This window comes from Pseudophryne corroboree, chromosome 1 (assembly GCF_028390025.1).
Source record: "Pseudophryne corroboree isolate aPseCor3 chromosome 1, aPseCor3.hap2, whole genome shotgun sequence".
In the NCBI taxonomy this organism is placed as follows: domain Eukaryota; kingdom Metazoa; phylum Chordata; class Amphibia; order Anura; family Myobatrachidae; genus Pseudophryne; species Pseudophryne corroboree.
The window spans coordinates 369,541,518-369,566,706 of NC_086444.1; the positions used below are offsets into that span (position 1 = coordinate 369,541,518).

General features: G+C 47.5%; 1 protein-coding gene across 2 annotated transcripts in view; it reads right to left on the reverse strand.

Moving 5' to 3' along the window:
* Positions 1 to 25,189, reverse strand: part of UPB1 (beta-ureidopropionase 1) — a 129,707-nt gene that overhangs the window by 84,619 nt on the left and 19,899 nt on the right. For both annotated transcript variants that reach the window (XM_063913039.1, XM_063913038.1), the window contains exon 4: positions 404 to 498. In XM_063913039.1, coding sequence (XP_063769109.1) covers positions 404 to 498 — 95 coding nt within the window. The remainder of the gene's footprint in view (positions 1 to 403; positions 499 to 25,189) is intronic.

Sequence of the window (25,189 nt, forward strand, 5' to 3'; positions counted from 1 at the left end):
GCCGGCATTGCCAGCTGTCGGTATTCTGGCGTTGGTCTCCTGAACGCCGGGATCCCGCGAGCCGGCAAATTAAACGTATACCCCTAAATCCTAGGTTTTAGATCTCCTAGCTGGTGCACAGGTGTATTCATTACATGCTGACACATTTTAAAAGATTCACAGATGGTGCTAATTATTTCATTTGTGATACGCAGGAGATCCTGAAAACATACAGCGCTATTAAAATTATAAATATACTATTGCTATTGTGGTCATGGTGTGCGGAAATGGGACGAACCAGGACAAATCCCCCCCCCCCCCTTTCCCCCCATGTTTGCCTATGCACTCATGAGTAAATAATAAACATTAGAAGATCTTTATAAGGAATTAATGACCTGATCATAGTAATCAGCAATGTTCTTACCTCCTGGCAGAATTTGGTAGTGATTCCATTTTCGGCTGATTCGGCAAACTCCGTCCATGGCAGCCTCTCTCTTGTACAGAAAGCAAATGGCATGGCTGTAAGGATCAAGTGTAGAATTTAGCACTCATTCAGGTCAGTAGATGATATTGTAAAAGGTGCAAAAACGCAGAAAATCTAGATATATAACATGTATCAACAGTATCCATTACCGATGCTAGTAAAGACCTGTAATTTGTTGCCGATTACTCTCCATATGTATTGTAGTCTATTTATAAGTACAAAGGATGTTAGTTATCCAATATTTTTATATAAAATGGGGCAAATAAGAGTCAGTGGTGCAGTTTTAATTCTCAGCATTGCATTTCAAAATTTGAATGTGTACATGCATTTTTACAGTATGTGTGTGCAGGGGCGGATCCAGAACAAAATGACAGGGGAAGAGTGGGGGTGGATAAGGTAGGCATAGTCTCACAACAAGGGGTGTGGCCTCAAAGGAATGCTGCATTCGTATGACAGGGAGAAGGTGGAGCCTTGGAGAGGCAGAGGGTGACAGGAGAGAGAGGTGATGGGGAGATGGTGATGCAGGGGAAAGGCAGAGGATGACTGAGAGGCAGTGGGTGAGGCCAGGGAATAGGTGATAGGGGGAGGAAGTGGGTGACACCAGGGGGAGGCAGTGGGTGAGGTAGAGGATGATGGGGAGAGAGGGTGATGGGGAGATAGTGACATAGGGGAGAGGTAGAGGGTGAAGCAGTGTCGGACTGGGGCATGAAAGGGAAACCGGGGTGATGCAGTTGCAGAGGCCCAGAGGGGGTGTAGCCAGCCACCACAGAGGTTTAGATAGCCATAAGAAAGTGCATGGTCTGGGTCCCTTGCAAGCCATGCAAGGGGACACGGTACACTAATTGGGGTTCCTGGTCATGTTACAGAAAAAATTGCACCAAAAACAGTAAAAAAATCCATGTCGACCTTTTCATGTATCGACATGTCCTGTGTTGACCATTTTCATGTGCCAACTATTTGTCCATGTCGACCATGTCAATGTTGACCAATAGTGGTCGACCTAATGACAGTCGACCTTAACATGGTCGACCAATCATAACAGAACCATTTTGCCCAAGCATTAAATTGAACCAGTGCAAAATGCATCAGTGGGCTTAGGGCAAAGATCACATCAGTTGGTCCCCATACAGTGTGTACAATAAACGTACAACTGCATCATAGAAATAGAACATTGGGGCTAATTCAGACCTGATCGCTGCTGTGCGTATTCACACAGCGGCCGATCAGGTCTGAACTGCGCATGCACCGCAGTGCGCGTGTGCATGCCAGACATGCTATCAGCATCTCAGCCCTGTGATCACCTCTGCCTGACTGACAGGCACAGGCGTTCGCTGGGCGGGAGGGGGCAGGCCGGTGGCGTTGGGCCGCCATTTTGGGTCGCGGTCCGGGCAATGCAGGGGGACCGTGTGGGGGGGCGAGCTGCGGCGGCTGCGTGATGTTACGCAGCCGATGCAACGAGTACCTCCCTGCCAGCGCGCAGGAGCTGTGCAGGTAGAGAGCTACTTGCCAAGTACAAAAGCATCGCCGCTGTGCGATGCTTTTGTACTTGTGCAGGGGGAAGGGGGGTAGGGCCTGACATGCGGGGCGGACTAGCCTTGTGCTGGGGATCCCCCCTCATGTCAGAGTAAATTTAGCACATCTACGATCAACTCTGAATTAGTCCCATTGTTTCCAGTGTCAGAAATTCAGCAGTGTGACCCAGAGGCGGAACTACCGGCAGTGCAGGCAGTGCACTGCACTGGGGCCCGCCTCTGTCCAGGGGCCCAAGCATGTAATGAGTCAAACTGACTCATTACATGCCGCTGTGCGCTGCGGGCAACCGCTGCCCGCAGCGCACAGCCGCCCGGCGAAGAGAGGAGAGGAGCAGTGGTACTACAGACGGGGGAAGGAGGAGGAGGGAGGCTGAGAAGGGAGCCGCAGCAGCGCTTTGTTACTGGTGGAGGCGCTGCTGCCCCTCTGCTTCCCTATAGGCTGTCTTCCGAGAACAGCCTATAGGGAAGCAGAGGGGCAGCAGCAGCAGCGCCTCCACCAGTAACACAGCGCTGCTGCGGCTCCCTTCTCAGCCTCCATCCTCCTCCTTCTCTCCAGCCCGGGAATCGTCTCTGACGCTGCACCGAGGAGCCTGAGCCAGCGGAGAGGGTAAGTATAATTCTTCTTTCTTTCTTTCTTTCTTTCTTTCCTTCTTTCTTGTGCCTGCCTGCCTCAATGTGTAAAAATGGGGGACTACCTGCCGCACTGTGTAAAAATGGGGGACTACCTGCTGCACTGTGTAAAAAGGGGGGACTACATGCCGCAATGTGTAAAAAGGGGGGCATACCTGCCGCAATGTGTAAAAAGGGGGGACTGCCTGCAGCAATGTGTAAAAAGGGGGGACTGCCTGCAGCAATGTGTAAAAAGGGGGGATTGCCTGCCGCAATGTGTAAAAAGGGGGGACTGCCTGCCGCAATGTGTAAAAAGGGGGGACTGCCTGCCGCAATGTGTAAAAAGGGGGAATCAGCCTGCCGCAATGTGTAAAAATGGGGGACTGCCTGCCGCTATGTGTAAAAAGGGGTAATCTGCCCGACGCAATGTATAAAAAGGGGAATCTGCCTGCCGTAATGTGTAAAAAAGGGGGACTGCCTGACGCTATGTGTAAGACAGGGGGACTGCCTGACGCTATGTGTAAAAATGGGGAATCTGCCTGCTGCTATGTGTAAAAATGGGGAATCTGCCTGCCGTAATGTGTAAAAATGGGGACGCTGTCTGCCGTAATGTGTAACAAGGGCACGCTGTCTGCCGTAATGTGTAACAAGGGCACGCGGTCTGCCGTAATGTGTAACAAGGGCACGCTGTCTGCCGTAATGTGTAAAAAGGGCACGCTGTCTGCCGCTATGTGTAACAAGGGCACGCTGTCTGCTGTAATGTGTAAAAAGGGCACGCTGTCTGCCGTAATGTGTAACAAGGGCACGCGGTCTGCCGTTATGTGTAAAAAGGGCACGCTGTCTGCTGTAATGTGTAAAAAGAGGAATCTGTTCGCTGTAAGGTGTAAAAGGGTCTCTACCTGGTGTAGTGGTGCTACTGTGCGGCGTAATTTGAATAATGGAGACTACTGTGTTGGTATTATTTTGTGGCCACACCCCTTCCCCACGAAGCCACGCCACTATGTATTTTTGCGCGCGCCTACGGCGCGCACTGCCCCTGGGGTGGACTTGGATGGGGGGGGGGCCCAAAGCATTTTGTCGCACCTGGGCCCACCGCTTGCTTGTTCCGCCACTGGTGTGACCGTTTTTTTTAAGGGGGGTACACACGGAGCGATAATCTAAGCAATCTGACTAGATTGCTCAGATTTTCAGCAAGATCGCTCCGTGTGTAGCCCTAACAGCGATAGCGATGCGCAGCCCCGCGCATCGCTATCGCTGGTGCTAGATTGGCCTGCCGTGCAGGCCAATCTAGCGGGTCGCTCACTTCACCCGCTGGGTGAAATGAGCGCCCCCCCCCCCCCCCGTCTCCCCCCGCACGCTCAGCACAGATCGCTCTGTGCTGAGCAGCGGGAGATATGTGTGCTGAGCGGTTCGCTCAGCACACATCTCTCCCACATCGGCCCGTCTATATGGGCCTTAACAGAGCCGGCCCTAACCAATATGATGCCCTAGGCAAGATTTTGGCTGGTGCCCCCTAGCACCACCGCTGGTTCTGCCTCTGACCTTGCACATCTTTCCCAGCACCATTACCCCTCACCCATAGCAGTCCTTGTACCCCCTATATTTTAAATAGGAACAGTTCGCACATTTGACGCACAGCCCAAAAAGGGGCATCTTCTTGCTGGGAAGGGGCATGGCCACACAATAGTAACCCCAATTACAATTACGCCACACAGTACTGCAACTTTATTCACATTTTATCTTGTGATAGTGTCCATAATTCATATTACATCCCACAGTAGTATCACTTTACCTTATAAACGTTACTCCTCACAGTAGAGCCCCTTATTCACATTACATCACACTGAATTGCTCCTTATTCACATTACACCACACCTTATTGCTCTTTATTCACATTAGACGACACAGTAGTGCCCTTTCTATTTGCAACGCCACATAGTAGAGCACCTTATACACATAATGCCACACATTAGTAATGCATTTATACACAATTCCACACAGTAATGCCCCTTACACATATGAGACACATTAATGTCCTTATAAACATAATGCACCTTACACATTATAACAACCTTTATTAATGCCCTTTTACACATAATGTGCCTTACACATATGCCGCACATTATTAATGCCCTTATACACATAATGACACACATAGTGCCCCCTACACATTTGCTGCACATTATTAGTGCCCCTATACACATAATGACACACATACATTAGTACCCTGTTACACATATGCCGCACATTATTAATGCCCTTATACACTTAATGACACACATAGTGGCCCTTTACACATATGTTGCACATTATTAATGCATTTTTACATGACACACATAATGCTCCTTACACATATTCTGAACACTACTGCACAACCAACCCTCTCACATGCACACAGCACTCACACTTCCACTAACACTGTGACCTCTGCCTCTGCTTGGATACAGATGTGTCCTCACAAATCTTGCATCAATACTAACGTCGGGCACTTTTTTTTTATGAAAATGCATCTTATTTGCATTGCTATGTGGCTAGGATGCCCAAACAGCTTCTGCTGATTAAACTGATATGCAGCATGCCAATATACTGTGTGAGACTGTGGCTGTATCTGCATATGAAATGCTACATACAGAATATAGGCATGTCGCATATCATTTTAATCAGCAGAAGCTGATGATGCCCCTAGGCATATCAAACGCCCTAGGCAATTGCCTAGTTTGCCTATGCCTATGGCCGGCTCTGGGCCTTAAGGGTTTGTAATGCCTCAGAATTTACAGAGATTAATCTTCTAGGATTATCACTACAACCTAGTCTTGGAGATGGGTTAAACTATGTCAATGCCTTTTTATTTGACTAACAATTTATTCAGACAATCCGTTCTAGACAGAATGAACTTAAAACTCATCCAAGGACCTTTTTGTTGTCGACCTGGAGTCCGGATACCAATTAACACACAGGAGCAATTACAGCCTAGAAGAACTGTGTTGTTCTCTCTCTTTTAAGATAAATCAGTGGGCTCTAGTGGACTTCACCGAGGATGCTCGGTGTAATTAGCCCAGGAGAGGTAACTATATATATTTTCATATATATTAATTTATTTGCAGCCGGGACTTCCATTATGTGAGAATTTCTTAACATCATTCATCTCTGCTCTTTACAAGAAAGCCTGCAGGACACCTAATATTAGAGTGATACAGTTTCAGTGAGCAGTTACAATAACTTTACATTCTTAAACATTGTTGCCAGTTTCTATTGTATCTATTGAATGATTTTAGACATCAGAATAACAAACTGATTTGAAGATACTATGTCTAGTTTATTGTAACTATGTACGGTTCCTTCAGAGCATATTTAACTTTATAATTTTCTATATATTGTGTATAAAGTTTTACTGGTGTGTTATTATTTTAATAAAAAACATTTTTCTATATTTTCCTTGGTTATCAGCTCTCCACAACTTTGTTATATTAATGACACTATAAGCGCAGCCTTTTTTCTTTTTCTTCCTTGTATACAATTTAAGGCACATGCACAGTGCCTTATAAGGCAGCGCTTTTGGTGTTATTTAAATAGATTTCTCTGTAAATATAGGCGCTTGAAGCAGATTTTGTCTTAGTTTAGTGAGTCCAGCATGGAAAGTGGCCCACCATCATCATCGCCCATACTATTCCCAGATGACCCTGGCCACCCCGATCTGGACTCATATGTCAACCAGACTGATGACAATATACCCGACATCAGTGCGGAAGCTGTGATTGGGCAGGAAACAAATGTGGATGCGACACTCCAGCCAAATCCTCCTGTGATGCGCACCAATAGTACGTATATGTGCTTGCTTATGACACCATAACCGCCAACAATTAAGTTTATTCTGTAGAATTTACAGTGTATCTAGTGAAGGTGGTAGGAGGCCCCAAACGCGTACAAAAACAACACTGCTTGTTCTTATATGCCCTTTTATTCCCCTTGCAGTATATACAGTTCCCAAGAGGAGACGTAGAGCCACCAAAGTGGAGCTTGCTGCATGGGCAATGACCTCTGTACTGGTTGCAGAACTGCGCGACATGGATACCAACATGCAGCACCAGGAGGATGCCCGCCAACTCCGTTTTATAGAGGCAGAAAGAGAGCTGCAGCAATCCTTCATTACACAGATAATGGGACACCAACAGGGCCGGCGCCACCACTAGGCAGCTTTAGGCAGCTGCCTATGGGCGGCGTCACTTGAGGGGCGGCAACGCTGAGCAGAATGAAATAGTGAGTGACAGCCAGGATGATGTGTGTTGCGCTGACCGGGAGGAATGTGAGACACCTGCTCCATGCTCACCCTGGGTCGGATCTGCCGGGTGGGGGCTGTAGTGGAGCAGCATGTCTGTGTCCTGACACCGCCTCTCCCTTCTGCCTTGGCGCTCGTCCCACCGCTTCCTTCCCCTGACCAGTCACCCGAAGACTGGGGAAAAGACGCGATCGCGAACGCAGCTTCCTCTGCAGGAAACTCTTGGTAGTCAAGCCAGCCAGCAGAGAGTGGTAGCTGCGGTGTATGAACAGCAACAGCAGCAGCTCTCTCATGTCCTCACAAGTCCCAGTTAGCTGGCAGTGTCTCCCCTCTGTATCGCCAGGTATGTGTGCACTATATATATGCGTGTATATATGTATAGTATGTGTGTGTTGTGTAGTGTGACTGTGTGCAGTCTGTGTATTCTCTCTCCCCCCCCCCCCCTCCCCCACTCCATAACACAGTAACTTTCCCAATAGTAGCACTCCAAGCATACACTGTAACAAGACTTTCTGGTGGTCAGCTTGTAGTCAACGTTTCAATGCACTAATGTTTTGGCACTTTCATCATGTTCTTGAAACATTGACTATAAACTGATTACCAGAAAGCCTTATTATATGGTTGGAGTGCCGCTACTTTGGAAGGATATACTGTGTGTGTATATATCTATATATATCAAGAACGTATATTTGGCCCTCCCAAATAAATTATGTTACCAGGTGCCCTCCACAAAGTTGTATATATATAATCCAAGGAAGGCAGCGGCACTTCAGGATTTGTTGTGATGAAAAAATTGTATTACACGTTACACCATGCTTGTGTAACTTTTGATACAATTTTTTCAGCACAACAAATCCCGCAGTGTTGCTGCCTTCCTTGGATTATATAATATATATATATATATATATATATATATATATATATATATATATATATACACATACATACATATACACACATACTCGGAGTCTTGCAAGTCAGTGCAGTAATCAGTGTTTAATTATTAACATTTGCAGTGTATCCTGAAGATGGGAATACAGTCCCCGAATCATTGATAATTAAAAGCTGATTTCTTTCACAGATCTGCTAGACTCAGAGTGATATATATAAAGCGAGCAGAAAAGACAGGCACTCCACTTTTGCATGTACCTGGGTGCCCTCCTTGGAATTGTCAATTCCACACATTCTACACATACGCAGAGATAGCTTTTCAACATTTTAGATGCTTTAATATTGCATCTTGGGGGAATAGATGCAATGCTAAAGATACAATATTAAATCATCTGAAAACATTGTAAGCTATTTCTGCGTTTTTTTAAATGCATGGAGTGGCGCCAAATAGTACAGGAGTATACAGTATCTATCTATCAATGTCTCCCTAATCAGAACCCCTAACCCTAGTACCTTAACCCAAACTGATAAACCAACAATAATAACCTATTCCTAACAGGGCCGGCTCCAGGCCTACTAGCACCCTGAGCGAAAACATGTAGTGGGCGTGGCCTCTTGGAAAGTGGGCGTGGTCTCATAACTTCATATTATTAGACTATAAATAAATATGTTTTCACACCCCCTCTACGCACACAATTAGCAGCCTTACACATAACAGCCACAGTAGTGTTCCTTACACACAATGTCTCCAGTATAGTGCCAGATACACACTGTGCAGTGCCAGATAGACATGATATGCCCCCCAGCAGTGCCAGCTACACACAATATGCCCCCCAGCAGTGCCAGCTACACGATAGTGTTCACTTTTTAGGGCAGGGAGGGCACATTTTTAAGTTAGGAGGGCAAAATGATGTACATACTGTAATGTTTGGTGCTCATTTACCTACATGGTAAAGCATGGACAGTGCGCGCCGAAGGCATCAAAAATGTAGGGACGTTGCTTCGTGGGGAAGGTGCGTGGCCACATAATAGTGGCAATTCGCATTACACCACACAGTAGTGCAGTTAATACACACTGCACCAGGTAGAACCTCCTAGACACTTTGCGCCAGGCAGAGCACGTTAGACACTTTGCGCCAGGCAGAGCACGTTAGACACATTGCCTAGCCACAGACGCCTAGCGGGAACACTACATGATATGATCCCCAGCCGTGCCAGCTACACATGACATGCCCCCCAGCAGTGCCAGCAACACATGACATGCCCCCCAGCAATGCCAGATAAATAAATGGCCACACAGTGCCAGATATGTCCCTACATAAATGCCCCTACAGTGCCAGATACAGAAATGCCCCCACAGTGCCAGATAAATGCCCCCACAGTGCCAGATAAATGCCCCCACAGTGCTACATAAATGCCCCCACAGTGCCAGATATGACCCCACAGTGCTACATAAATGCCCCCACAGTGCCAGATAAATGCCCCCACAGTGCCAGATATGCCCCCAGCAGTGCCAGCAACACATGTCATGCCCCCCAGCAATGCCAGATACATAAATGGCCACACAGTGCCAGATATGTCCCTACATAAATGCCCCTACAGTGCCAGATACAGAAATGCCCCCACAGTGCCAGATAAATGCCCCACAGTGCCAGATAAAAGACCCCACAGTGCCAGATATGACCCCACAGTGCTACATAAATGCCCCCACAGTGCCAGATAAATGCCCCCACAGTGCCATCCATAAATGATTCACACACCCCCCCCCCCCCCCCCCAATACCTGTCAGACGCCGGTGCCGCTGCCGCCGCAGAGCGTGCATACAGGGTAGTTTTGATTCAGTCCGCGGCCCGCCCACAGCACTTCCCCTCATAATGAGTCATCGGCACAGCCAGGGCAGCACACTGCACACACACAGTCAGCCGCCCACTGCTGTTGTTGATAGGCTACGCTACACTACTAGGAGGCGGGCCGGCCCGGGAATGGATGGATCATGGACAGACGCTGATCGCTGTTTGCTGCAGGTGCTCCAGGCTCCAGCCAATATGGCGGCCAGAGCTAGCGGCGCCCATAAAGTGCGGCGCCCTGTTCGGCCGCTCTATTGGAACATGCCTAGAGCCGGCCCTGATTACTAATACCCTAAACCCATCCCCCATACTAACCTAATACCCTAGCTAAGACTGCTAACATAACCCTAATACCCTCACCTTAATATCCTAACCCAATCCAGTAACTAACCCCTAACCTATCCTGAATACTCTAGTCTCTAACCATAGGAACAGACTGGATAGGCCATAATGCTCTTATCTGCCGTCAACTTCTATGTGAAGAAAATATTCTTTTGCGCGGCACAAACTCACATTTATCAGGCAGTTATTTGGAACTTATAAGACGCCGCCTCCGCACATTTCCACCTGAGGGGCTGGCTATTGAAGGGGGGGGGGGGGGGGGGAGAGGGGGACTGCGCTGAAGATTTGCCTAGGGCGCCGAGAAACCTTGCACCGGCCCTGGACACCAAGAACGCATCTTGAGCCAATACCAAGAGCGGCAGTTTCAGTTCATGGAACGCTTCTTGCCACACAATCAGGGCCACAATATGTACCCACATAAACACCCCAACCAGGCCCTCCCTGTCCCAGAACACAGTTATCCATCGTATTCTCGAGGTCACTACTATGACCCCCCCTAACCATAATCCCAACCCCACCCCAACCCCTAATATTTCATCTCCAGAATACAAATTCTATAGGCAACTGCCATAGTCAGTCTTTGGAATGTATACTTGTCATTTTTGTACACAGTTTTGTGATGTTATAGGCCACAATTTCCATGTTTGTGTGTGAAAGTTAATTTTATTATTTTAAGTTTGCATTGTGCTCCGCACATGTTGGCATTTTATGCCAAGCTGAAACCTATATATGCCTGTGCATTTAACAGGTTTCTTTTGCACCATAAACAAAGTCAAAAACTTGCCAAAACTTTTGTTTATGTACAATTATTTATATTAGGAATCACTTAACATTTCTTTAAGGACGGTACAAATGTTTCCACTGTTTGCCACTCATCTTTGTGCCCCTTAAAAAGGGTATTTCTAATGGCTTTCTACCTAAAATTAAGGCCCATCCCGGGTTCTGTATGAAAGGTGCAGACCCAGGATGTCTCGGCTCAAAATGCTGGTGTGAAAGGTGCCAACCCGGGAATGTCCCTGCATGAGCCCGTGGCAGTATTCCCGGGTTTTGTCCCTGCATTTCTGGTGTGAAAGGGGTATTAGACGACATCTGCTACATTTGCATTTTAAAGCCACTTCCTTGTGGCTGTGCAATTCTATGCAATCATGAATAATGCTAGCCATACATCAGGAAGATATCGTTCCAACCAGCCAACTAGTTGGCTGGTTGGAACGATAATCTGGCAGTGTGTGGGAGCAAACGATGATCAGCCGTTTGCTCCCACACCCTAGAAAACGGCCAGAAACGGTCTGTCCAACTAGTTGGGAAAATCAAACTTGTTTGATTTTCCCAACTAATCGTTCAGGTGTAGGGAGAACTGAACGATAAGTAGGCGGACACTGGCCAGCAGTGTCCACCTACTTCTGTCACCATCACTGCCTGCTGGGCAGCACTGTGGACCATGAGCCGGGCGGAGGTTCAGGGGCAGCTCCGGCAGTACATCGCTGCTGCCGGGCTGCCCCTGTCACAACGGGACCCTCAGCAGCGGCGGCGGAGCGGGAGGAGGACCAGGGGCAGCTACGGCAGTACATCGCTGCTGCCGGGCTGCCCCTGTCACAACGGGACCCTCAGCAGCGGCGGCGGAGCGGGAGGAGGACCAGGGGCAGCTACGGCAGTACATCGCTGCTGCCGGGCTGCCCCTGTCACAACGGGACCCTCAGCAGCGGCGGCGGAGCGGGAGGAGGACCAGGGGCAGCTACGGCAGTACATCACTGCTGCCGGGCTGCCCCTGTCACAACGGGACCCTCAGCAGCGGCGGCGGAGCGGGAGGAGGACCAGGGGCAGCTACGGCAGTACATCACTGCTGCCGGGCTGCCCCTGTCACAACAGACCACAGGCAGTGGTAGCGGAGAACACCCAGCAGTGGCACCCTTCCCGCGATACCCCATGATCGCGGCGCCCCCCGCACTCCACCCATGATTGCTGCACCCCCGCACGCCACCCCCGATCACTGGCACCCCACCTGCGGTTGCGGCACCCCCGCACCCCACCCGCGATCGCGGCACCCCCCGCACCCCACCCGCGATCGCGGCACCCCCCGCAGCTTACCCGCAATCACGTCACCCCCCGCAGTTTACCCGCAGTCGCTGCACCCCCCGCAGCTTAACCGCGATTGCGGCACCCCCCGCAGCTTACCCGCAGTCGCGGCACCCCCCGCAGCTTACCCGCAGTCGCGGCACCCCCCGCAGCTTAACCGCAATCGCGGCACCCCCCGCAGCTTACCCGCGATTGCGGCACCCCCCGCAGTTTAACCGCAATCGCGGCACCCCCTGCAGCTTACCCGCAATCGCGTCACCCCCCGCAGCTTACCCGCAGTCGCGGCACCCCCCGCAGCTTAACCGCAATCGCGGCACCCCCCGCAGCTTACCCGCAATCGCGTCACCCCCCGCAGCTTACCCGCAGTCGCGGCACCCCCCGCAGCTTACCCGCGATCGCGGCACCCCCCGCATATCACCCGCAATCGCGGCACCCCCCGCATATCACCCGCAATCGCGGCACCCCCCGCAGCTTACCCGCGATCGCGGCCCCCCCCCCCCGCATATCACCCGCAATCGTGGCACCCCCCGCATATCACCCGCAGTCGCGGCACCCCCCGCAGCTTACCCGCGATCGCGGCACCCCCCGCATATCACCCGCAATCGCGGCACCCCCCGCATATCACCCGCAATCGCGGCACCCCCCGCAGCTTACCCGCGATCGCGCCCCCCCCCCCCGCATATCACCCGCAATCGTGGCACCCCCCGCATATCACCCGCAATCGCGTCACCCCGCGCAGCTTACCCGCAATCGCGGCACCCCCCGCATATCACCCGCAATCGTGGCACCCCCGCATATCACCCGCAATCGCGGGACCTCTGCTCCCCTCCTGCAGTCACTGCCCCCCAAGATCGCAGCACCCCTTCCCGCTCACCACCACCAGGGCCAGCTCCAGCCCGCACCGGTAATTCAGCCCCCCCCCCCCCCCGCCCGCCCCCCAGGGTGTCTCTGCATTCGTGGAAAGGGGTCCCATGTGTAAACATGGGACCCCTTTCAGTCCGTTTGGTCCGGGTATTCGGTTTGTTGTTTTGCCAAGTACGTGGATTATAATCTGGACCCTGGATCAGGTGAGTATAATTATCTTTTATTGTTTTGCCAAGTACGTGGATTATAATCTGGACCCTGGATCAGGTGAGTATAATTATCTTTTATTTTCAGGTACCCGACTGCTTCGTGTCAACATAGGTAAGTATGTGTGTGTCGACATGTGTGAAATAAATTTTTACTGTCACGGTGTGTGTCTCCTGTTTTTATTTGGGTATTTTTTTTCCATTAGAACTACAGGTACCAGCGGGCCCGTTTTTCTCCCGCATGCTGGTACTTGTGGTTCTCCGAGTACCAGCTTGCGGGGGAGGCTTGCTGGGACTTGTAGTACTACTGGAAAAAACAATATCCTTTCAATTTTCTCAAGGCTATCAGCCCCCCATCCGCAGCCTTTGGATGGGGGGGGACAGCCTCGGGCTTCACCCCTGGCCCTTGGGTGGCTGGGGGGGGGACCCCTTGATTGAAGGGGTCCCCACTCCCCCAGGGTACCCCGGCCAGGGGTGACTAGTTGGATATTTAATGCCACGGCCGCAGGGCACTGTATAAAAGTGACCCCCGGCTGTGGCATTATCTGTCCAGCTAGTGGAGCCCGATGCTGGTGTAAAAAATACGGGGGACCCCTACTCTTTTTGTCCCCCCGTATTTTTTGCACCAGGCGCAGAGCCCGGTGCTGGTTTTAAAAATACGGGGGATCCCCTGTCCGTTTTTCCCACGGATTTTTAGAACCAGGACCAGCTCGAAGAGCCCGAGGCTGGTTATGCTTTGGAGGGGGGACCCCACGCAATTTTTTTTCGGGTTTTTCCCATTCCATTTAAAAAAAAAATAATAATAATAATAATAATAATAATAATAATCATCTTTTTCAAAATATACAAATAATACTTGTGCCTCCAAAAAAGACAAACCAAGTACCTAATCCCTTCTAATATAAATAGATATGCTATTACCCCCCCAAAAAAAACACCAAAAAAACATGTTTTTTTTACATTTTTATTAGATTCCGCCAGCAAAGTGTGGCGGATTGAAAATGACCGAAACTGAAACGTTAAGCTGTCAGAACAGGGTCACGTATGTTCTTGATTTTTGAAAAGTCCTAGAGTGCCGCCTATCATTTGTGATATGCTTGCTTTTTGAAGCTCAGGAGGGCACCAGGCAAGCTGTACATTTTACTACATTGGGAGTGCCGAATATCTACATCTGGTATGTATATATATATATATATATATATATATATATATATATATATATATATAATTTGCCTTGGCAGCCCAACCATGCTGGTATCCATAGTTCAGTATAAAAATGAGTAAATCTAATAAATGTATGGTGGTGAAAGAAAAGCCCAGTTTCACTGAAAAAAAGACAATTCTGCATGTTTTGAAATGAAATAAACAAAACAAAACTGAAGAACTGTAGGAAGGCACTGTCCGCCTACTTCGGTGACATCACAAGTTGGACAGAAGTTGGAAGGTTGGTTGGTCTGATGAAAAGTTGGTTAGATGTGTGGAGCATTGGTAAAAAGTTGGTGAGATGTATGGGGCACTGTTTTAGTTGAACAGACAAGTTGGATGGTTGGAAGTTTGGAGTGTTGGAGAAAAGTTGGTCTGATGTATGGCTAGCTTTAGGCCCACAGTCAAGAAGTTCAGTTGTTGTTCAGATCAAACACAATGGGAAAGATACTTGTGCCAGACAGGGTGGTTTGATTATCTCAGAAACTGCTAATCTCATGATATTATCACTCGTAACAGTCTCTATAATTTACACTGAATGCAGAAGAAAAGAAAAAAAATCATCCATTGGGCAGCAATAAGAGAGGTTACAGAATATTTATTATCCTTTATTTATATGACACCACAAGTAATTCACAGTGCCTCGAGCACATAAACAAATAAGCAAAACAAGTGAACATTGACTTACAGTTTAAGACAATATAGGACAATTACAGGGTATATACACATACAGATGGAGCGTGGCTACATCGCAGGTGGGGGCGAGCGGCATGCCTAGGCGCGCCTGTGCCTCGGCCCGCTGCTGATGCTCCCATTCAAAGTGAAAGGGGCGCGCGTCGTACGTCCCGTTCGTTCCGGGCGGGCCGCCTCGCCGGGCTCGCCCACGCACAGATGGAGTCCCAATTAGCGTGGCTCCATCTGTAGCTGCATCAGCAGATGTCACTGAAATAAGTATCAGTGTGGCAAAAAACTGAGGGATTTGGTGCCATTGAAATGAGTATCGATTAGAAGATAGTTTAAGTAAGAGACAGAAAAGCACACGAGGGAAGAAGGCCCTGCTCATGAGAGCTTACATTCTAAAGGATAGTTCAAGACGACAGTAAAAAAAAAAAAAAAAAAAAAAAAAAAAACGTGTTGGAACAGTCGTATGCATAAGAGCATCCCAGAATGTACAACACATAAGCCCTAATTCAGACCTGATCGCTGTTGTGCGAAATTGCACAGTGGCCGATTATCGAATGACTGTGCATGCGTATGGATCGCAATGCGCACGCGTGAGGCCAATCTGCAAAAGAATTGGGCGAAACTTTAGAGCACTAGGCGTACGCAAGTTGATTGACAGGAAGCGGACATTTGGGGGTAGTAACTACCTGTTAACTGGGAGTATCAGGAAAAACGCAGGCGTTCCCAAGCATTTTCAGGGAGGGTGTGTGACGTCAGTTCTGGCCTCAATGAGCCTGTTTGCATCGCACTGCAGGAGTAAGTCCTGGGCTATGCACAGAATGGCAAAATCATTAGAGTGAGTTAGTTGCGAACGGATTAGCAGATGTCCACTGTCTGGCGAGGTTTTCGCATGGCGTACACATGCATTCGCACACTTGCTTGGGGCAGGTTTTCACTCTTTATGGGCGGTGGCTATCTGATCGCAGCCCCCTGCAAAATCGCAGAGGAGCTATCAGGTCTGAATTAGGCCCTTAGAACCTTGAAGTGGATGGGTTACAGTAGCAGAAGACCACACCGGGTCCCACTCTTGTCTGGAAACCAAGAGAGAGTGTGTACAGGCTCAACTCAACAGCTGTAGAATTGAAGTGTCAACTGGTCTGACATATTTTCATGTCTACTGCAACATGCGGATGGTTAGAATTTGGTATACACATCGTGGGCGGTATTCAATTCTTTTCACCCCTTTCCACACCTGCTCTGTTTCTGCCCTCAGGGGCGTGGTATCATTATTTCAGCTCACTACCCCTGGAGTAGCGAGGCACCCAACCCTTTACATAGCTAAACCTAATTACTATGGGCGCGATATGCACAATAACGGGGGATCATTTTAGAAAGGAGATTGGGCACGATATATCATTTGAATACCGCCCCATGAATCCATATATTCGTAATGCCTGGTACCAGCAGTTAAAGCCGGTGATGGTATAATAGTGTGGGAAATGTTTTTTGAAGACACATTAGGCTCCTTAATACTAAATGAGCCTCGCCCCCATACCACAACTTACCTGAGTATTGTTGCTGACAATGTGAAACTTTTATGGCCACAATCTACTCATTTTCTAATGGCTATTTCCAGCAGGGTAAAATCATCTCAAGCTGGTTCCACAAACTTGACAAGTTCAGTGTACTCCAATGACCTCCACAGTATATTTGCAGACTTTCAATGTCTCCTCTCCAGGAGAAGACTGGAGAGGAGATACACCTGACTGCTCTGGGGGCGGGGGTAATCTCTCTCATCACTATGCCCAGCCACCGTTGTATCTGTATGAAGGGGTTAAAATTTAATTATTTGCGACTTCCAGTTTTGGCGCTGTCAGCTTAACCGTCGCCGCCTGTATCCCCCGCTGACCCGCTCCGGATCGTGTGGGAAGCAGTTAGCCACCTGAAGGACCGCTTTTTGGCAGCCCCTGACCCTGCAAAACAGCAGCGGCAGCGCTCACAGAAACTGAGGGAGGAATCCAAGATGGCCACCACGATGCAGCCTCCAGCACAGGCACACAAGCTGGCGCCAGTAGTGGGTACAGATGGAGGCTCAGCCCTCCCAGACACACAGGGGTCGGGGAACACTGAAGCCTTGCATGTTACCCCTTCATCTCTGCCTCCCACCACGTTGCAACAAGTGATTGAGAGTCCTATAACCTATTCCACAATGGTGCAAGCCATACAGGACACCATTAGTCCTATCATGGAATCTCATGCCTCTAATGTCACGCAGGCTGTTCAGGATATAAAATCCCAGATTAAGCAGCTCTCCAAGAGGGTCCTGACAACTGTACACCGCCTTGGAGAAGTATTCCAGGACGTCACCGACTTAAAGGCACAAACTGACACTTTGCAGAAAACACATTATCAAGTTTTAAATAAACTTGATGACCTCGAAAATCGTTCGATGCGTAACAACCTCAGGCTAGTGGGACTCTCAGAATCCTTAAAGGGCCCTGCCATTTTTACCTTCATACAATCCACCTTGCCTGACTTACTCGACCTTCAAGATCAATGCGATGGAATGGTCGTTGAGAGAGCCCACAGGATTGGCCCCTTGCGTGATACCTCAACCAGCAGGCCGCGCACGGTTATTTTCCGCGCACTTAACTATATTCATAAGGAAGCCATATGGTCGGCATCCCGGCGTAAACGGGACTTAAATTGGAATGGTGTCAAGCTTTATATATTCCAAGACTACTCGGCCGAGGTGGTGAGGGCTGGGAGGGAATTCACCCACATATGTTCCCGCCTTGTGAAGGCCGGTCAAAAATTTGCTCAAATTTTTGACCGGCCTCCACAAGGCGGGAACATATGGGGCCTTCACAAGGCGGGAACATAGCAGGTATAATAATAATGTATGGTATGACCGGCCTTCACAAGGCGGGAACATAGCAGGTATAATAATAATGTATGGTATAGTGTGAAGTGCAAAACTACATCACACTATACCATACATTATTATTATACCTGTTTTTAGGTGTTTCAGTTACCTTTGTACTTTACCTATGTTGGGAGATACCCTTTTTGGGACCCCCTATTGTATTTTCTCTTTTCTTTTATGGCCGCAAGGGCACAGTTACCACATTTCAACATAAGATTGGTTATTTTACTACTGTTGTTTGTTTTTCCCCAGTCATTATGACTGTTTATACCGGAGGCTGGGGCAAGCCCGGAACTCTCACCTGATTCTCCATGTTAGGAGAATTTCTTTACATATACATATTTCTATGGGAGTTTTGTTAAGTTGTAGTAATGTGCAGATTTTGCTCTCTTGCAGGGCACTCTGCGTGTATTTATCCCCTTTCTTCTCCCAATGTTTTTCCCGTTGTGTGTCCTGTCTTCTGTGGATGTTAGTTTGTCTTTTTTCTGTTTTTCCCTTTCTACATACAGCCTATAAAATTAACCCCAATTGCCTGGAATCCTCTACTATCCTGGACAGAGCCGGTCCTAACCAACATGATGCCCTAGGCAAGATTTTGGCTGATGCCCCCTAGCACCACCGCCGCTAGTTCTGCAGGAGATGCCTGGCATGAGTCAGCTGGCAGCTCTGCTACCGTCAGGCACCTTTTGTTTATGAAAATGCATCTTATTTGCATTACTATGTGGCTAGGACGCACAAGCAGCTTCTGCTGATTAAAATGATATACAGCATGCCTATATTCTGTGTGCGACGGCAGCTGTATCTGCATACAAAATGCTACATTACAGTGATTTCCAGGAATACACTGCAACGTAGCATTTCGTATGCAGATACAGCCGCAGTCACACACAGAATATAGGCATGCCGCATATCATTTTAATCAGCAGAAGCTGCTGGTGCCCCCAAGCATACCAAATGCCCTAGGCATTTGCCTAGTTTGCCTATGCCTAAGGCCAGCTCTGATCCTGGATGACGTTCTGCCTTTGCGAGTATACTCATCCTGTTTGCTTCCTATGTCTAGACTAGAGATTGGCACTTTTAATCTGGGAGGATTTCATACACCTGCAAAACGTAAGAAAATTCTGATTTACCCGTCATGGCTGGACATTGATTTAGCGTTTTTACAAGAATCCCATCTTATTCCCTCCGAAATATTGAAACTTAATACTCTGGGTTGGGCCGTGTTGGCTGCAGTAAAGCACGGGGGGTAATTATTCTGGTTAGGAAACAGATCTCTGCTGAGATCCACTCATCTCAAATGGACCCTGAGGGTAGATTTTTGATTCTTGATTCTACAATCCAAGGTACACAACTTGTGCTTTGTAATATTTATGCCCCAAATACAACCCACAACCCTTATATATATAGCGACTAACTTACTCCCACATTCTCATGAGCATATTATACTAGCGGGTGACTTTAATTCCACAGCTTCTCAGATTTTAGATAGGAATACTCGTGTCTCTTCGAGATGTACCACCCCTAAATATGGCATACCCTATTTATTAAATCAACTACATCTGGTTGATGTCTGGAGGACGTGTCATCCGATTGAACATGACTACTCTTGTTTGTCTGCCGCCCATGGCACTCAGTCACGGATCGATTATATCCCGATATCCACCTCACTATTTGGTCGGATACACGACTCCGGCATCGAACCCATCTCTATGTCTGACCATGCGGTTTGTTGGTCCATTCTTAACACTTTTACTGATAAAGGCCCCAATCGACAGTGGCGATTTCCAGCACATCTCTCCAATTCTATTACATTTAGGAATATGCTCGAATCCTCTTGGATGAATTATAAACATAACAATTTAGCGACTGCAGAGTAGTCACCACTGCCGTATTGGCAAGCCTCAAAACCAGTGATGAGAGGCTCTATTATTTCTTATACCTTCCAACACCGTAAAGACACCCAGGCTCTCTATTTAGATGCACAATCCCAATTGACGGAGGCGTACCAAGCTTTTAAACATAACCCCACTTTAGAGACGAAAAACGCATATAATAAACAAAAGATACTTTTTGATTCTCTTTTTTCCCAAATTGAATCAAAGCTTACATTCCTATCCCAGGCCCGGTTTCATAAATTTGGTATTTGTTCTGGTAGACTGTTCTCTAATTTATTGAAGGGTCACAGGACCCCCTCTGCCATTCAAGCTTTAAAAAGATATGATAATTCCTTAGCGACTGCAGGCAACCACATTTGGATATACTGCATCACTTTTATTCTGACCTTTATAAACAACCCCAGATTGATACACTTCAGAAGTTATCCTTTTGGTCTGCAATTTCTTTACCCTGCCTGCTCACAACTCTTTTCCAACCACTATTGACACCTATCACTGAGGAAGAATTACTTAAAGCGATCGCTACTCTCAAATCAGGAAAGGCCCCTGGCCCTGATAGCCTCTCAAACGAATATTATAATATTTTAGCTCCTAAATTAGCACACCACCTTTGCTCTATATATAATCTTTTTCTTAAAGGCACTTCTCCTCCCCAATATTTCAACTCAGCTCTGTTAAGAATCCTGCATAAACCAGGCAGGGACCCCACTAATCCAAGTTCCTATAGACCGATATCTCTGTTGAATACAGATTACAAACTGTTCACCAAGATTTTAGTGGATCGACTTAAAACCTTACTTCCCTCCATAATTCACCCAGATCAGACAGGATTTATCTGGGGTCGCCACTCTGCTGTTAATGTCAGGAAGATTCTTACTGTGATGCAGTGGTTGAAGTCTTCCGTAGCCACTGAACCCTATGCTTTATTATCCCTCAACGCCGAAAAGGCATTTGACCTAGTCACGTGGGATCACCTTTTTAAACAATGGGGAAATTTGGTCTTTCGGCAGAGTTCATCCATGTTATTAAAACTCTTTATTCTAATTCCTCTTCACACATTTTATCCAATAATTATCTTTCCTCCCCAGTCCATATCAATAGAGGCACTAGACAAGGCTGTCCTCTATGTCCTTTATTGTTTGCCCTAGCCCTGGAACCATTAGCGATCATGTTACGTGCTTCATCTTTATATACCGGTATTAATATTCGTTCCCACGAAACCAAAATTGGTTTATTTGCAGATGACATGCTCTTATTTATCTCTAACCCCTCTTCCTCAATACCAGCGATTACTCACATTATTGATCATTTTGGCTCCTTCTCTGGTTTCAAGGTAAATTATGACAAGTCTCGCCTTTTCCCATTATATAATTCAAACTCAGTTCGGCCCCACTCAAATACCTAGGAATTGTGATTCCTCCCTCCTTAAATGATTTATACTCTGTAAATTTCCCCCCAATTTATACATCTATAGAGACACTTATGTGGATGTATGCCATTGCCTCTATCTTTGTCTGGCAGAATAGCTGTGATCAAGACTGTTGCATTTCCTAAGCTTTCATATGTACTTCAGATGCTACCATTATTACTTACCAAGTCTGATGTTAAACGATTTAGACATTTATTTTCCAAATTTGCCTGGGTAGGCAAAAGACCGAGAATCTCCTTTCATAGATTGAAACTAGCTAAGGCACAAGGAGGTTTTGGCATCCCAGACATTGGCTCTTTTTCCCGGGCTGCTTTATTTCGGTATATTACCGACTGGCTCACACAGCGCTCCTCTTACACGAACACCGTTTTGGAGGAACATCTTTTCTACCTGTATTCCCCAGCTGCTTTATTGCATCCCTCGATTCGTCGACTCCCACAAGATTTTACTTGGAATATCCTCTTTATTGACACGTATACAGTCTGGGTGTCGCTTAATAAATTTAATAGGAAACATACTGAATACCCGTTCATTACTTTTTGGGGTAATCCTCAATTCCTGCCTTGTCTTGAGAACTTACATTTCCTTACATAGAGGGAAAAGGGTATATCCTCCATCAGAGACATTTTTGACCCCAGAGGCACAATTTATACTTTTTCACACCTAGTTATTCTTTGCCCAACAGACAATTTTTTATGTATTTGCAAGCGAGACACTATGCACTCTCCACCTCACTAATGATGCCCAGCCGTGACAGTTCCAATCCTCTGATATCATTCCTGTCGTCAAAGAGCGACATGGGATACCGCATTAAATTTATTTATGCCTCTCTTCTCGAGTCGGATTTGGATCGTGCACGACGAGATTTATATTATACATGGCAGAAGGATATTCATGATATCCCTCCTCTACCCACATTATTACAGAATCTCTCTTACACTATGAAATACCTCCAATAGGCAGATTTACAAGAAACACACTTGTAGTTCATAAACAGAGCATATATCTCCTCACAACAATGCTCCCATTTTGTACCAGATGAATTGGGGCATTGGGGGTCATTCCGAGTTGATCATAGCCCTGCAAAGTTTTGCAGGCCTACGATCATGTCCATAGACAAGCGGGGGGACGCCCAGCACAGGGCTATCCCGCCCTGCATGTCAGTGCCGCCCCACCCCCCCCCCCCTTCCCGCAGAAATGCAAAGGCATCACACAGCGGCGATGCTTTTGCACTTTAGGAGTAGCTCCCGGCCAGCGCAGCTTTAGCGTGCTGGCCGGGAGCTACTCGTTGCTCCCCGGCCCGCAGCAGCTGCGTGTGATGTCATGCAGCCACTGCAGCCGCCCCCCCCCCCCCCCGCACAGTCCCGCCACGTCTGCGTTGGCCGGACCGCGCCCACGAAACGGGCAAACGCCGCCGTTCCGCCCCCCCACCCATTGACCGCCTCTGCCTGTCAATCAGGCGGAGGCGAACGTAGCGCAGCGCCGGCCTTCTGCCGTCGGCATGCGCCAGCACACTGTGGAGCTGGCGCAGTTCTGACCCGATTGCGCCACTGCAAAAAGCTGCAGCGTGCGATCGGGTCAGAATGACCCCCATTGTCCTAAGTGTACAATGGCTAAAACACATTATTTCCACAACTTTTGGGAATGTGGTAGAATCCGGACCTTCTGGGATAGCCTGATTAAGTATATCAACTCAATATTTTCTCTCAAATTACAGAAATGCCCTATTGCCCGTCTCTTTTGATATTTTCATAATTGGGACCTTGGGCTGCGTAAAAAGCTCATTGTTCCTTTATTGTCTCTTATTCTAGTGCTAGCAAAGAAACTTATTTTAAAGCATTGGATCTAGATATTCCCCTACGGTGGTGGAGCTGAAGACCCTACTGTTGAAAATGTTGTTCATGGAATGACAAGCTTTATTGCCCGACGTTGAAAAGGGAGGCTCTAAATTTTATTAAAAAATGGGAGTTTTTTTATTCTTAGCCTTGATTCTGAAACTAGGGGGTATATTTACTAAGATTCGTATTTGTGACGATTTGGTGGGAGTTTAATCTCAAATTTTTTTAAAAAGTGCATGTAATTTACTAAGCTGCCGAGTGGTCTTCTTTTGTATTTTCCGATGTCGATGTGATTCGTATTGTCGGGCAGTGTTTTACGGGAGTGATTAGTAAAACAAACACAATTAATCCCGGTCGGAACAGTGAGATCCGTGCAGGGCTTCATTGTGTACATTATGTGAAGTATGGAAAGTGTTAAAAATCCTAAAAAAATGTGCGTGGGGTCCCCCCTCCTAAGCATAACCAACCTAGGGCTCTTTGAGCCGGTCCTGGTTGAAAAAATACAGGGGGAAAAATTACTGGGGTCCCCCCATATTTAAACAACCAGCACCGGACTCTGCGTCCGGTCCTGGTTCATAAAATACCGGGGACAAAACACGTAGAGGTCCCCCGTATTTTTCAAACCAGCACCGGGCTCCACTAGCCAGAGAGATAATGCCACAGCCGGGGGAACACTTTTATACTGGTCCCTGCGGCCATGGCATTACCCCCCCCCCCCCCCCCCCCCCCCCAACAAGTCACACCTGGCCGGGGTACCCTGGAGGAGTTAAATCAAGGGGTCCCCCCCCCCTCCAGCCACCCAAGGGCCAGGGGTGAAGCCCAAGGCTGTCCCCCCCATCCGTGGGTGGTGGATGGGAGGCTGATAGCCATTGTGTAAAATGAAAGAATATTGTTTTTTTGTAGAAGAACTACAAGTCCCAGCAAGCCTCCTCTGCAAGCTGGTACTTGGAGAACCAGAAGTACCAGCATGTGGGAAAATAACGGGCCCGCTGGTACCTGTAGTTCTACTACCAAAAAAATACCCCAAAAAATACACTGTGATAGTACAACTTTAATTGACATACATTCACACTTACATACACACACACACACACACACACACACACACACACACACACACACACACATACTTACCTATGTTGACACTGAGCACCTCGGTCCCCTTGTCCATGTAGAATCCACGGGGTAACTGTAAATAATAATTATACTTACAAACAATCCGGTGTAGATCTGTCCTCTTCATTCACGGATCTCACTGCTCCGTGCATGCCTATCAGAATACGGATAAAAAATGCAGGTCTATTTGAAAACTGCTTTTTTTTTTACGAATTCTAACATTTCCCGGCAGTGTTTGTGAATACGAATTCTTAGTAAATTACCGAGTTGTATAAAATAACAGGCATGTTTGACCGATGGTGTATTCATTCGTATTTGTGAACTCTGCCGTTAAAACAAATACGAATGCCCTCATCACTGCCGAGATTTCTGTTTAGTAAATTCCCGAGATGACACTTTTAAAAAAAAAAGGAAAAATCGAACAAAATTCCCGACTTGTTGGAAAAAAATCAGCACCTACTGAATAGGTCGGAACCCCTTCCGACCTATTTCTGTCGGAAGCTGCCGTCTTTCCGACAAGGCGGCAGCTTCCGACAGTTATTGAATATAGCCCTATGCCTAATTTTTCACATTCTCTGACCTCATATCTGCTCTGTGCATGTGTGGTTCTCTTTGTCTTCCTTCTACTTCTTTGTCCCCCTTCCCCCGCCCCTTTTTTTCTTCCCCATTCCCTCTGAACTTTTTGTTATGCGTTTGTTGTATTATTATTTAAGAAACATTCGCGGTTGGGTTTTTTTTTTGGGGTCTACCAGACTTTACATTCTATACCTTTTATAAATTATCATTGTAATCAGAATTTTATTAAGATTTGGTCAATTATGCTCTCTGTGTGTCCGGCAAGTATCATCACACAAACTCCGAGTCATCGTGTGCTCTTTTGTATGATTCTTTATTATACCACTGACATTGGTTGTCCAATGCTTGTTGAGGACATATTACAACATTATTGTACCCGATACTAGCATTTTTCCTCTATTCCACAGGTATACCAGTCATTGTCTTACATTTTCCAT